The 14,979-nt window shown below is 39.7% G+C and overlaps 1 protein-coding gene across 1 annotated transcript in view; it reads left to right on the plus strand.

Moving 5' to 3' along the window:
* ADAM22 (ADAM metallopeptidase domain 22) overlaps positions 1-14,979 on the plus strand; it is a gene marked incomplete at both ends in the record, with an annotated part of 125,719 nt that overhangs the window by 104,660 nt on the left and 6,080 nt on the right. The window contains 6 exons of the mRNA XM_082277856.1: positions 426-443; positions 3,291-3,485; positions 6,277-6,377; positions 6,921-6,987; positions 9,799-9,909; positions 11,985-12,071. Coding sequence (XP_082133982.1) covers positions 426-443; positions 3,291-3,485; positions 6,277-6,377; positions 6,921-6,987; positions 9,799-9,909; positions 11,985-12,071 — 579 coding nt within the window. The remainder of the gene's footprint in view (positions 1-425; positions 444-3,290; positions 3,486-6,276; positions 6,378-6,920; positions 6,988-9,798; positions 9,910-11,984; positions 12,072-14,979) is intronic.

Genomic DNA, 14,979 nt, shown 5'->3' on the forward strand with positions numbered 1-14,979 from the left:
TATATCACCCTCAGCTTCTGGCAGTATTGGAAAATCTGGACTTTCATTTAGAGTAAAACTCTTAAAAGTTAAGGGCTCATTTTGAGATCCTGTCTAGCCAGTGGGATTAGTTTTTGGAGGTTCAGGACAAAAGTGCACCTTTCACTAGCAGCTTCACAGTGAATAGGCTTAAACCCATCATGAACTGCACCTTACACTCAGCACTGACTGTAGCCATCAACAGGAATATATTTTTCTTGTTTATTCTGATTTATTACATTTGTAAATATGCTTATTTCAGAAGTGATTTTGCAGAAATATTTTGAGCAAAAGTTTCATTCTGTATAAAGTGCTTTTCTTTTTACATTTGTTTGGTCTTACTGACCATGTGTACCTGCATACTAAAAACTAATTCTTTTTCCTTTCTCTTCTGTTTATATGGAAAGAAACTACAGAAGACAGAGGTATGTGATAAAAGTAACGGAATGTATCTTAGAAGTCTCTGAAAATAGCTTTTCTTCTCTCTTGCTCACTTACATGCTATAAAGAAAATATTGTGATGGGTTATCATATTTTAAATAATATATGAAATCAGTCTTCTATAAATGCATTGCTTGAAATCCTGATTTCACTGGACTCAGTAGCAAAAATAATGTTTTTTATACTTTTGCAATAGACTATTTTATTTAGGAAAACAGGAGAATATTTCCAATAAGAGAGACTGAAAATTGGCTATTAGAGATGAAAGTGTTCTTGGGAGGTTAAGAACTGAATAATTAATATTAACATGATGTTCAGGAGCCTTTTGATACAAAGTAATTCCTGGAGCTTCTTTGCAGTTAAAAATACAGTGCAGTTAAATTGCTGTGTGGACGAAGAGCCCATTCTTTCCCAGCACCCTGTTCAATTGATTCATAGCTAAAGCACTGTACTGGCTTCAGCACAGGGCTGAGCTTTCACCATTTCAAGCTTGTGGCCAAAAATAAACCGTTTTCCTAGTGACTTGTGTTTGGCTCCTGGAAGACCACCTCCCTTTGATCAGACATCTGCCTGGCAGATGGGTCTTGTGGGAAGGAGTTGGCTCCTTCCTCTCCCAGTCCCCCACAGATAAGAGGATTTCACAAATTCCCCTGTTTTCTGCCTGTATCGTTGCCTTCTGGTCCAAGCTGCTGCTTTGTTTGTTGCTGCTACCCGTTGTGCTTGTTCTCCATTCCCCTTCGTGTAGTGCTTTCTCTGCCAGGCTCAAAATATTTGCAATAAGTGGAAAAGCACAGTCAAGTGCTGGTTGTGTGCTACAGGGCCAGATAGGCCACAGGTACAGTAAGAAGAAAAAGGCAATGCTATTGAAGTCAAGCCTTATGCAGATGTTGGTGGGTGGTGAATGCCACCCAGCTCAAGGAAGGCAGAATTTAAGGTTTGGTGCTGCTTAGGGGGAAGTGATGTATTTGTAAATGCAGACTAATGTGGCCATCAAGTCGTGCTACTGTGGATGTTTCAGTATTGGTTGAGGACAGAGCAGATAAAACCTTGAAACAGAGACAGAGTCCACCCCATGTATGTTTGCATTGGAATAGTAGAGAATTTAACTTCTGCAGATATCTTGATCTCCAGAAATTAGTTCATGGCCAGAGAGCTGTGAGTGTGCAGCCAGTCTGCAGCTTTGTCTGAGAGCACAGGCAGAGTGGAAACCACCATAAGCTGAGGCTTCTGAAGGTAATGGAGGACTACATCATTTTAAAGATTATGGAGATATTTAGTAACTAAATCTCCTTCATGCATAAAATGAAGTTCTGCAGGCTGACTTCTAAATAGAATGATTTTGGCTAAGTACAAGGAGTGCTCCATAAATGGAAAAAAAATATCCACCAGATTGTCCAGACTGTCCCCTTTTTTTAAAAAAAAAGGATTGCTCCTTAAATAACAACGAAGACAAGCCATTATAATATTTTTGAGCGTGACATAAGGATGATACTTGGTACTAGTAAGCAACTGAAACAAGTAAACTGAAAGTGGTGAGAAGAGCCAATTAGCAAGAATTCTGCCAGCTGGGATAGTGTGGCACAGATACATGGGAGAAGTTATTTCTGATGGAGTAGCAAGAGAGCAGTTTGCTAGAGGAACCCTGGGGAGCAGAGCTGCCCGCACTGAGCCGACTCTGAACATGTGCCAGCCGAGGAAGGGGACAAGAACTGAAACTCGGGAGGTGTTGGAAGGTGGAGTGTGGAAGTACTGCATTGCACTAATGATTTATGTGCCATATAGTTATATACTTTACATACTTCAGAAGCAATAGAAATTCAGATATGGAATGAAGAGGTCCCAGTTCAGGTCTGTTGTTGGACACAATCTGAATGTGAATCAACCTGATAAATGTGCATCTTAATAGAGGCAGGCTGAAGCAAAAATGTCTTGGAAAATGCAAGGTTGAATAAATACTGATGCTGATATTATGAAATAGTCAACTGTCAAAGTAACTACTTGTATTTGGGAGGATTTTTAAACCTGGTGGAGCTATACCTGAAATATTTGCATGGCAGTTTTTTTTCTGCTGGCAATGAATTCACCATCTGCAAAAACTTTGCATAACTTGATTAGAACTTTCTAATGCACAGATAGTTTTATGCACCATAACTGAGCTTCTAGTTCTGGAAAAGGATAACTATCACATTACTTTCGTGTGTCTTTGAGTCTACTACTGTGGTAATCAGGAGTAGCTGAGAATCTCTGACACTGGTGTTAGTTCCCTTACACAAGAAATCAGTTAAAAAAACTGGAGCTTTTTGTCCTCCTGAGGTTTAAACAACTCAACAGGTTGCTATTCTTGAATTCAATAGTGATCACAAAAGTTAAATGGAAAGCATACCTCAGAAGGAAAAAAAGCATTCACTTTTCCTGAACTCCTCTTTGATGCAGGCGTGTATTCAGCTCAGGCTCAATATTAGTGCTGCACCTGAGGGTGCTTTTTGCAACCAGCATGATGAGCCATTTGAAATGTCTGGGCTGGTTATCCAGTGTCTCAAGAATCACAAACTGTTCACTTTGAAAACTGTGATCAGAGTTTACTAGTGAAATGTTCCTTGTTTTCCCTTTCCAAAACCACATAATCCACTTTTCTGCACATAACAGAAGCGTGTGGGAGTTTTCTCTCAGATGGTTGAGTTATTTATTAATAGCCTTATTATGTGTGGTTAACAGGTTTTCTCAAGGATTGCTATCCTTACCTCTTTCTTTTAAACTAATATTCATGCATGTTTGTGTGCGTGCTAGTTCCTGTCATGTTTTCTGACTCTACAATGTTTATTACACTTTAGACAAATACCCCAGGGAGATTATGTAAAAAAGGCGGGAGAGGCCGACTCTTTTTATAGCGACATGCCTCCTGGAGTCAGCACAAACTCTGCATCTAGTTCTAAGAAGAGGTCTGCTTTTCTGTCGCATTTTCAGATTTCTACCTATTCCATCACCCATTATTCCATTAGTCAGAACATTTCATTGTTTTGCAGCAGGTTTGACTCTTTCTTCTTTCTTTGTGGAATGTTTGAAATAGCCTCCTTTTTGCTTTGATTACTGATTTTTCTCCTGTATCCTGAGCTGCAAATTATTATGATTAGGCCAGAATAAAAAAGTTTTGCATTGTAAACCAATTTTTGTTTAATCAAATATCCTTGCTTGAGAATTGATTTTAAGCAGACTGTAATAATAATTGCTGGCTGAAAAGAAATTAAATAAAATACCAACAAATTTTTGATCATGGTCATGTAATCAAAGAAAAGGAACATTGTCTTGCTTCAATAATAGTTATAAACGTAAAATGTTCAATATAAATGTTATTTTTATATCTTTGTCAGTGTCATTGATTCAGTGTGTTGACTTAAGACTTCTGCTGTCTCATATTAAAGATGGTAGTGATTGCATTCTATTCCACTTACTAGACTAGTATACTAAATGGTCACCAAGTGTTATCCTAGAAAATGATTTTACAAAGACTTTCTTTAGTTCTGCTTGCTGTCATTAGATTAGAGAGAAGTAGACTTTGCCCTTGATCAGATTTTACTAATTCAGTTTTTGTTCCAGTTGCCTAAAAAATCCAATATTTTAAGAGGGAAGATTCATCTGAAAGCATTGAGAGCCATTTGTAATTGCTAAGATCATGATGCTCACTGTTCCTCTGCAGTTAGAGATCCTTTATATGAAAATCTCCAGCTAGCACTGTAAAACAATTTATGAGAAGCACTGTGTCCTAGAGGGTTTGACAGTTGTGAACTGTTTCATGGGAAACCTGCAATTATCAATTCTTGCCTCACTAAGCAGCCTACAACTGTGCAGTTGATGAAGCCATTTTCTTTGCTATTATTTCAATGAAAGTAAAGATAACTATGGAAGGGACACATATGTAGTGACATTTGCTATTTTGGTATAGCAGCTTGATCTTATATACAACCTCATTCAGTTTGTTCTAATGAATATTTTATTAGGAAAACTCCAGTAGTGATTACTTAATTATTTCTAAGTTTTAAATTCAGCTTTTTGGATATGTGGGTTGTTTTTTCAGGAAGCAAGCATTAATCTTAAATGATGCCCTGTTTGTGTTGGAGGATCTTTTTTAATTTGAATAAAATTTTGAAAAATAGTCTTGGGAAAGCAAGTTTTCATAGCTTTGTGTATCAGGTTTAAATACCAGTTTAAAAAAGTTATTTTTAAATGACTGTAATATAATGTGTTTCTTCTTTCATTCAGTATCTGTGTTTCTTTTCATACTTCATTTATTTCGTATGTCTCTATCTATTATTTGTTCCAAAAAGCTAATGGTTTCTAAGGTCTGTCTGTACTAGAGAGTTTTGTTGTTCCCACCACCAGTTCAGGTATGTTGTGCCACTGTCAAGTCTGGAAAAGTAAGTCTGACAAATATTCCATTAACATTGTGATACAGCTGACATAGTCCGTCCATTTTAATTCCCAGAGTGATACCTCCTCCTACCTTCCAGGCTGGTTTTGGTTTGCTCTGTGTGCCGGTATGGATGGCATCTCTTGGGAGATGTTAGAGTGACTGGGCCATCAGCTCCCTGGGCTTCTCCATGCTGGAAAGCACTATGAAATATTAGTTGTTATTCAGAGGATGTTCAAGGATTAAGACATAATTTTATGATAACTCTTGCTGTTATGAAATAGCAAACAACAAAACCAGTATATAGCAAGACATTCCTGAACCTGAAAGAGACCTTGAGTAGGAGGAAGTGTTTAAAAATCTGTCAGTGGATTTGTTGTTTCTCAGACCTTTCATCATATGATTAAGCTTGAATTAGTGAAACCCTGGGCTTGCTTTAGTGTGGCTGTGATTAGCCTGATCTTCTGGAAACTGAAGAGCGTCTCTCAGATGCCTGCCCTCCAAGGAAAGCAGAGACTGAAAAATGCAAGTATCCAGACTTAAAAACTACAAAAACAGTTCCTTTGGGCAAGACTTTGTAATAAGTAAGCCACCTATTATGAATTTTTCACCTTCCTCTTCTTTTTTGGAAATAATGGTAGATCTCAGGGCAAACAGCTAAGCAGCAGCTCTAGTTCAACAAGAGGCAGCCTGTTGCAAACCCCCGCATGTTGGACATCGCCACATACATCTCTGGCTCTTAGAGGCAATGCAAGAGGAAAGAAAAACCAGTTTTCACCAAGCACCTAGATAAAAAGACTATTTTTGGCTTTGAGTTTAGCATTAGAAGTATATACTGCAGCAATTGGCTGGTAAAATATAAACGTTCAAAATTAGCAAAAATGAGGCAGAGTTACCTCTCTCCTGACGCTACCAGCTCTGGGTGGGAGGATGCTCATCACAAACTCCTGAGCCCCTGAGACTGGTAGCGGTGGGATGAGGGAAGCTGTCCTGGCTTTCCTGCAGCAGCACAGGGAGGGGGTGGGCTGCCTGCAGGCAGGATGTGCTTGACTGTGAAATGAGAAGCCTTGAAATGAGTACAGCTGTAAGAGCATCTTCCATCTAGGAACTGAGGCAGAGCTGCAAATCCAAAGGAAATCTGATGTGCGCCGGTATTTGTGCATTCTACAGCAGACAAGTGAGAAAGCAGTGCTGATGCCTGGCTCTTGAATGTGGGCACATGGAACCGCTGCAGGGACAGCTGCAAGGCGTAACTGCAGGGTTTGATCAGAAATCCTGGGTGCTCTGCTAGTGCAGACAGACCTTAGGCTGTGTTTTGTCACTGGCCTCGGGAATGTGACTGAACCGCTGAGCTAACATTGATGTGAGACAATACCCTTAACAATAACCGCATCTGAGCCCTCCTATTCCAGGTCAAATGGATTATCTCATTCCTGGAGTGAAAGGATCCCAGACACAAAACATATTTCAGACATTTGTGAAAATGGGAGGCCTAGGAGTAATTCTTGGCAAGGTAAGTGTGAACCACTGTGCTGGCCACAGTGGAAACCAGCCTCTGGACCGTTGCTGCTCCACTGAAAGTTTAGTTGATCTTAGGACAGCAGCATGACTCCTTAAAATTGTGCTAATTGTTAACTTGGAATTAGGATTTAGCAGCACCCTACCCTTTTTGCACAGTGCTTTGTCACAAAGAAATTACATTTAATTTCTCCCTCCAGTGTGAGCTAACATGAAAGAGAGAAAGAAGTCTATTCACTATTGCCGGCTTCTATGATTTTGTCAGGCAGTGTTTGGTGTTTTTCTTGAAGCACAGTGATTTTGTCAAATAACACCTGAAATTAGGGAGTTTTTTGCTCTGCACAGTTGCAGCAAAAAGTAGAGAAAGGTTACCTAAGTGTCTGAGGTAAATCAAGAGGAACAGACCTGTGAGATTTAAATGGTTAAAGTTAGAGGTAGCAACTCTTTTGCTATGGATGCAAAAAGAATATACAGTTTGGCATGGGGTGCAGGTGAGTTTCAAGTTGTTTTACTGTCTTTGTCCTTTGATTTTTTTCAGGTAATATAGGAGGAAACAGAAAGAAAGTCAGAGGCAAAAGATTTAGGCCACGGTCTAATTCAACTGAGTAAGTCTGAATTTAAAAAAGCAAAGCCAAAAGTAGAGTTTTCATATTTGTGTTTTTTAGATGGAAATTAAGAGTACTTAAAAATAGACAGCTGCATTTTTGCTCTGTGGCCCATTCTGATTGCTGACTGATAATCTGGTAAATGGTTTGGCTAATGTATTTCAACCTCTTTTTATGTATTCTTTAAAAATTAACTATCAATTTTCTTTTTTATGTAGGCTTCCTCACAGTCGTTCCCATAACAATTCCCAATGATGGTGGCAGCCTGCACCATCACTGCAGGCTTTTGTCTACAGTAAACTGCCATTGCTGAGTGTATCCTGGTTCAATACTGAGTTTCTGATAACCTGTTTCCTACCCTTGTCTTCACCTTGGGTTGGGCCATTGCAGAGTTAGAGATTTGTGTCTCTGCATACCTTCCTGGAGGTTTTAGGAGAGGTATCTGCTTGGAGAGTACCTTGAAGTTTGCCATTGTAAGCCTGAAACAGCCAGTCTTGAGTAAGCCCTGTGATAAATGGGTAATTAAAATCTCTACCAAGTGACCGATCCCCAGACTTTTCCAGTATGGCTTATTGATTTATTGGTTATGTTTCCTGAAGAGCCCATGTGTGCAGTGCTTCCCACATGGAAAGAGTCTTCCTTATGTACTTAAGCCTGTTGGTTCAGGCCACTTTTGTGAATGAATGGTGAATGGCTGGGAACTTTCTGGGCTTGTCAAAAGCCCTGGCCTGCTCTTACAGCACCTGACGCCACACGGGAATGGCCCCTTCTTTGACCATGGTAGCAATGACAGTGCCCTTCCCCGTATCATGACTACTAACTGTGTACCTTGATGGGCAAATGGGCTTGATACCAACCCTGCAGGGAAACTAATAATGCTAACTGCTCTCTGGGCCCCATTTTCTTTGGTTTGGGGATTTTGAGTTTGTGTTGAAACTTTTCTTTCACCTGCAGTGCACTGTCTTGAGGTGAGCAGGCTCAGAAAGGGTTCATAGAGAAAATCCTATGTTACAAGTTACAGAAATAATACTTTGATGCACATTGCAATTATAACATTGCATGGTCAAAATAGTATCATGGAGCCAGAAATTTTAGCCCTTGGAGGAGTTTATCTCAAGAGTCTTTGTGCTCTTTGTCTTTGTGCTGATAAACTCTTACTGAAATGTTATTTTGCTTGTTTTCTTTTCTCCTTGCATGAGATAGTTTGATAAAATCAAAATTAGTCTGGCCAAACTGCTGAAAATACAGATGAGATTTGCTCTGAGAACTTTGGAGCACTAAATAAGTGGGCAGACAGAGACATTGTGAGTTGGAAATCTTTTTCCCTGTATATTTGTTTCTCTTTTAAAGGTGCCCCTGAATTTCCACCTAATTCTCTGCTTTCCTTCTTGCTGCTTATTACGGTGGTCTCTCAACCCAGCAGCAGCCCTGATACTACAGGGAGGAGGCTTGTACTTCCCAAGGGCCATGCAGCAACTTTTTGGGGATGAAGCACAGTGTGTGTGTTCCTGGGAGAGGCCTGCCAGGCAGGAAAATACTTTTTCTGCTGATCGGCTCTATCCTGGACTGCACAGGCCCGAACGGCTTGTCCGAGTGTCCTTGGCAGTCCTGTCACCAGCTGGAGAGAGAGCTCCCACTGAATGATCCACATGCTGTGTCAATTCAGTGGGGAATGGAGAGAATTGCTGATGGCAATGAGAGGGCAATTATCTCTCTGGTTAGAGAGACAGCTTGCTTTGCAAGGCGAGAAAATGGACTGAGAATGATCTAACTGTGACCAGCATTTACTCATTTAGAAAAAAGAAAAAGCAACACCAGCTGCTTTGAGTTTGATACTGCAGAATGCTGCAGAATACACAGAGGCTTTTCCCAGGCCAATTTACCTTTCTAACTTGTCTGGGAAATACAGAATAATATTGAAATCTGTTCTGAAGCAGTATTTAGGAAGTCCACCTGTGTGGCCCGTAGGAGTCCAATAAAGCATGCTTGTTGAGATGGAAAAAAAGGGATAACAGTGCTGGTGTCCTGTAATTAGCAGACTGTAGTTAACCATGATAAAATTGGGTTCATTGGTGCCCTACATTGTGCAGAATTCGATTTATTTTTTTAAGCAGGAGGACACTAGTGTGGTTGCCTACAAAAATACTTGTTGTATGCATGGATCTGCAGTAACTGCACACATTATGCACAGGGGTTTTTTTTTGTATACAGCCAAGCATCAAATAGAATTGTGCCATTAATCATTTAAGCAAAATTTCTTAAGGACTGAGCAAGGTTTGAAGTCTGCAGCCCTCATGAACAGCACTGACAGGGAGTGGCAAACACTTTGGGCAGCTCCTGAAAAAAGTCCTGCTCACACCTTTGCATGACCCTTGGACGTAACATACATGAACAAGGCTTATGCTAAGCGTAGAGCTCTGAGGAGACTGCTAAAGATATTTTGGGACATTTTTAATTGTTTTTGGATTTTTTAAAACAAGATTAATATTCTTTACTAAAGGCAGATGGTTCATTACATGTAGAAGGAATGCCAACAGGCCAAATGCTTTTTCAGAAACATGGTTGATGAAATGGCCTGATAAATAGTTCTCTATTAAAATCAATTAGAATTATCCAGGAATGATAAGAGTTTTCTGAATAAGTTGACAGTTTAATTGGGAGCTTGTGTTAAAACGGGTCCCAGGAACAGATAGCAATTCAGACCTTTGTTAATTTGCACTGCTTTTCCTATAAGCATTTGTCTTCCTCGTTGTTATAACTGATACGAACGTCTTTGGTTTAGACTTTCTATTATATATTGTCTTTTTGCAGCCGGGTAACCCATGCATCTGAGCCTGGGCTTTCTCTCGCCCACCAAATCCCTGCCCAAGGCATAAGCCCAGGGGGTTCCGACAACCCCCAAACAGGGAGTCGGGATCACAGGTCAGTCTCACCTGCCCCTGCATCCTGGGCTGCCATTTTATCCTGTGAAAAGTCCCTTCCCTAGTATACGATAGTTTCACTGTGGCAAAACACCGTGACTGCTTGGAGGTGCTCCTGCTGATGCAGCGCTAGCTACCCTTCCTCCTCGCCAGCCTGAGGAGTATGAGTACTCTTGAGCCCAGGTCTTTTGCCTTGTTGCATGTTGCGCTACGAGCCAAATCGAGCTGTCGGTCTAGCTCTAGGCTTATGTGTAAGGACACTTTGTTTAAAGCAGAATTTCTCACTCAAAGGAAATGTGGATTCTGGCCATTGCTAGTGAACATGTGGCCAGAAGGATCAGCCCGAGGGCTTTCCAATGGTATCATGTAGTGCTCTGCAGTAACTCAAGTTTAACCTTTTTGTAACAGATGGATTGAGGTGGTGAATGATGGTCTGTAATATACCCAGACCCAGGAAACCCTGCAACATGGTTGTGCAACAATTGCATGCTTTCATACCACCTTACACTGTTTTCTAATACAGGAAGCCAGATTGGGAGTGTTTCATGGTTACCATAAGACCCTTTCAAATGAAAAAACTCAAGTCAAAAGTACTGCAGCGAGTACAAGAAAATGTACAATTAAAGCTAAAGCTGAAGTTTATTAGTTCCTGGTGATGCTGGCGTCAGGCTGTTGCTTCACTTGTGGTTCATCTGTTTTGCTGCTCTACCACTTTTGACGTTTTCTTTCTCTAAGATCCCAAGCTGGAAAGCATAAAGCACTCCCGATTCCTGATAAATAAGCGAGCTGAGGAAGCTACTTAGAAGCACTTGTGGCTGAGGGCGAGTACATTCTAAGAGCTGTGGCTGTGCTTGCGCGGGGTGGGGAGGAGATGTTCCAGAGCAAAAAAGGAGCAAAAGAAGTTGAAAAAGCTACTGCTTTGGTTGTCATCGTGGTTTGAAATATGGAGGGGGTTGAATGGCATGATTTGGCCCAACTTTTATTCATCTGAGCAATCCCTTGCAAGGCCTGTTCCCATGTGTGAGGTTGTTGGCGTCACTCCCATAAATAAGGGTGGCAAGAACTGGCCCAGAAGTATAAAAAATAACCTAAAGAGGAATTTTCTTTCCCATTTTCCTTGGTTAAAATTTGTTTCCTATTTCACTGTGCTAGTCTCTGTTACATAAAGACGGTGATCACAAATAATCATTTGGTTGTTGCCACTCGTATATAACAAGAACAAACTTTAAATTGGTCCAGGCAGACTCCTGTTTTCTGCATCACCCTTTTCTCTTAACGTGACAGAGGGGGAGGAATTTGCTTATCTTGTTATTGGGAAAAAAATTGTTACAAAAAAGTTTTCTTCTTCCCTGGTAATTTGTTATCAGATAATTAAACATCAATTTATTTCATAATTTTCATGTAACTAATATGAGTATACGGCTCAGACTTTTTTTCCCTAAAAACTGCGGTTTTGGTATCAAGATTGCTTCTGTAAAATGTGACATAACTCTGCAGCCCACCTCCATTAAAGCCAAACTAAATGAACAATGAAGAATTAGAGCGTTGTTTGCCTATAAGTGCATAAATTGTCACTATAGTGGCAAAAAATTCAAGCCTTTTAACACACTGAGGCTGAAATTCATTCCTGTAAAAAGGCTCAAGCCCAAGATTCTGTGCTTATTTAGCCATTATCTTGCAATTTATATAGAGGGTGCAAAAGTGTGTCTTTGGCAAGCAAACTTTGTGATTGAAGCCAAAACGCCCCTTCATCCTTATTTTGAGATCATGAGGGAGTTCAAACCGTGGGCTTAATGCTGGCCCTCTACATAGGAGTGAATTTTACCCTTAAGACATTAAATGAATGATGTATCCCAAAGAGTTTCCAGATTAATCAAACATATGAGTCTTGTAGGTCAGATTTTCTCATGCAGTTGTACACGTTGCCTAGTCCTCACCCAAATCCATACTGATTTATTTGCCATATTCACTTGCATTTTGGGGATGAAGACATCCTTGCTAAGCTTGTGCTGTGTGTTCTCAGATTTTCTATTCTTGTTCTTCTGCTTTCTCTGTTCCTTCCATTGCTTTCTGCAGGTATTTAAACCCATGGTTCAAAAGAGAATATAATGTAGCTAAGTGGGTAGAAGATGTGAATAAAAACACAGAAGGACCATACTTTAGGTATTTTGTAAATTAATTCTATAATTCTCATTTTTTAGAGCTGTTCCAGCATATACAAATATCTTGAGGCTCCTACCTTGTATAAATCAATACAAGTTACTTAGGTGCAAAGGGCCCCTCTTCTTTTGCTGCATTTTGATGTCTGTTTTTGGCTTCATTTGCAATTTACAATTCTTTTTCTGAATGTTTTAATGAAGCCATTGAAAAGGGTGTGTGTAGTGCATGCATTCCCACCATCATCTATAGCTTGTAGTAGCTTTCTCATCATTTTATGCCAAGTAGCGTTTTATGGGCATGAGACATGTTTATCACTAATAAAGTAGTATTAACTTAAATAGAATGTTAATTTACTGAAGCAAGTGGTTTCATAACACATTGACTCTACCTACTGTCTTATATAGTGCATACTAAAATTTAAACGAAAAAGAGTATAAAAAGTAGTGGTATTTTACCCTCAGCTTGCAATGAAATAATTTGTATATTGTAATTGGAAAACTAAATGTATGAGAATATACTTTGTGCTCTAATTATCAAACTGCTAATTAATCTGTTACAAGTGAGGTAGGGTTCAACCGAAAATATCACTTGTTTTTGAAAGGGAGAAGTGTGCGTTGTCTGATACATTCCAAGTAACAGAGAAAAAGAATGCATGAGGCTGGGCCCCTGTTGAATATGAATGAAGAGACTGAGAATGTTGCAGTAGATGCCCAAAAGACACAGTCCCACAGCCGAGAGAGATCTCTGCATCAGCTGAAAAAATGAGCCAGCATAGGAGAGAATGGAAGACAATTTATGACAAATAACATAAAGCATGAACAAAGTCCATGAAGCTGTAAACTGACATATAAAAAAGGAAGATAATTATAGAAACACAAATCAAAAGAATAATAATCAAAATCTTCAGCCAAAACAGTGAAGGATGGTAAGAACAAGTAAATAGAATCTTAATAATTTTGCTACACAAGTAGGCCTAGTAATAGTGCAGCAGGGCAGAAACATACACTAAATGTGTGCAGTGTGCATTTGGGAGTTTTATCACAAGATACTAATGAAACACTTTTATTCCAGTAGTAACACTGGCAGACATTAAATGGCAGGGTAGGAATTTAGTAATTTTTAGAACTAAAAACATCCTGAAGCCTTAAAAGACCATAAAATTGTTACTTTTAAAGACCATTTGCGTTTGCTTTCAACATCTCATAAATCACAGAGTAAGCTGCAGAAAAGCTTTCCAGTGAACAAATAGGGAAAATGAGTAAACTTTAGCCTGTCAGCCCTGATCTCGGTCCTGAAAAGGGAGAAGAGATCCCTGGTGCAAGAATCTGAGGGTTACAGGAGGTCATTGTGATTGTGCCAGTCGGTATCAGACAGGTCTCTTGGTACTTGGACATTGCAGCAGGGAGTATCGTGAGTCTGGTTGTTTCAGCACTGGGACAGAGGGTCCAGTTCTGGTGTCTGCAGTTCAGCAAGCATGTTCTAGAACTGGGGAGATCTAAGCCTAGAGAAACCACAGAAAGGACTGCAGAGGCTCAGGCTGTTCAGTTTAATGGAGCAGCTGAACACTTACCTGATCATGAAGTCCACATCACTGCATATGGAGCAAAATCTTTGTGGGTGGGAGGTCCTTTAGATTAGCGAAGTAAGACTGATAATGACAAAAGGTCCCTGGCAGCTGAAATTAGGTAAACTCACATAAGAAGTGAGGTGTGTTTTTATTACCAAATCTTTTTCTAAAAATAGCCTCTCAACCTTTATTGTTTGGGCAAGGTCAAGAGTTGCCCACCATAACATAATCCCATAGCTGTCTTTCAGGGTTTTTGTATCAGAAGACCTGTGGTAGCAATAAACAAAGACATCTATGGAACATGAAGATAGCACTATTTTAAAACAGGTTGCTTTAAATGGTTTAGTTAAACAGGTTTAAAAATCTGTATGCATACTCATAATTTGGTTCTCATTTTTGAACATCAGTACATCTTTATTTAGTAACTAGATTAAACTGATGGGAGTGTACCCTGCCCCTGAGGGTATTCAGCTGTTACACTGAATGAGTCACATTTCTAATTGTATTTGAGATAAACCAAGCATTTTTGGCATGTAGATGAGGATTAAGCTGACCCATGTGAGTTTTAAAGGCTATATATCAGCAGAGATGAAACATAAATCAGAAATTTTGCAACGTAGAAGCTTACTAATCACTGCCTGCAGCAGTTACCTTTAGAAATGAGAGAGCAACTAGAATAAATTTAGAATTCTTATTGTCCTAATTAAATGAAGTAATCATGGGGAAGTATTCTGCAGACACATTACGGAAGGCAAAGAATCAGATCTCCTGAGGGGAGTTGCCATGGGTTTATGAGAGGTTGAACTAACAGTTTCTCCACAAAAATCAGATGCAGTTTTGCTTAATGATAGCATGGACAGGAAAAGACTGTTCCTAGGAATGGTGTGTCGGAGCATCTTGTCGCTGGGTTTTGAGGCTGGGCTTGTGAAGTGATTCACAAACAGAACGAAACAAATGTTGCTTGATAAACCAGTCAGAGAAAGTCAGGCTGAAGTCAGACTGTCCAGCTGGTACTATATTTTAAGAGTCAGAGTCCCAGGATAAGACATTTACACGCAATACTTCACTGGGTAATGTTCATGTCGCAGATTACTTTTGATTTCTCTGTTCTTTTAAATGTGTCCTGAAGGTAATACTGCTGTTTTCCTTGTTTCCCTGTAGTTTTAGGAACAATATGCTGGTGACTGGTGCTGTTGTAGGAAGAGTTAAAATAGAATGAGGAGAAATGACAAAAACACTTGCTACAATTCCTAGGAATGTTGCAGATTTTCAGAAAAAAGAGATACTAGTCATCACCAAGATTTTCTCCATCTTAAAAAAACCCCCTGCTTAAAAACCCCTGTA

The sequence above is a fragment of the Coloeus monedula genome (assembly GCF_965178545.1).
Source record: "Coloeus monedula genome assembly, chromosome: 1".
NCBI lineage: Eukaryota > Metazoa > Chordata > Aves > Passeriformes > Corvidae > Coloeus > Coloeus monedula.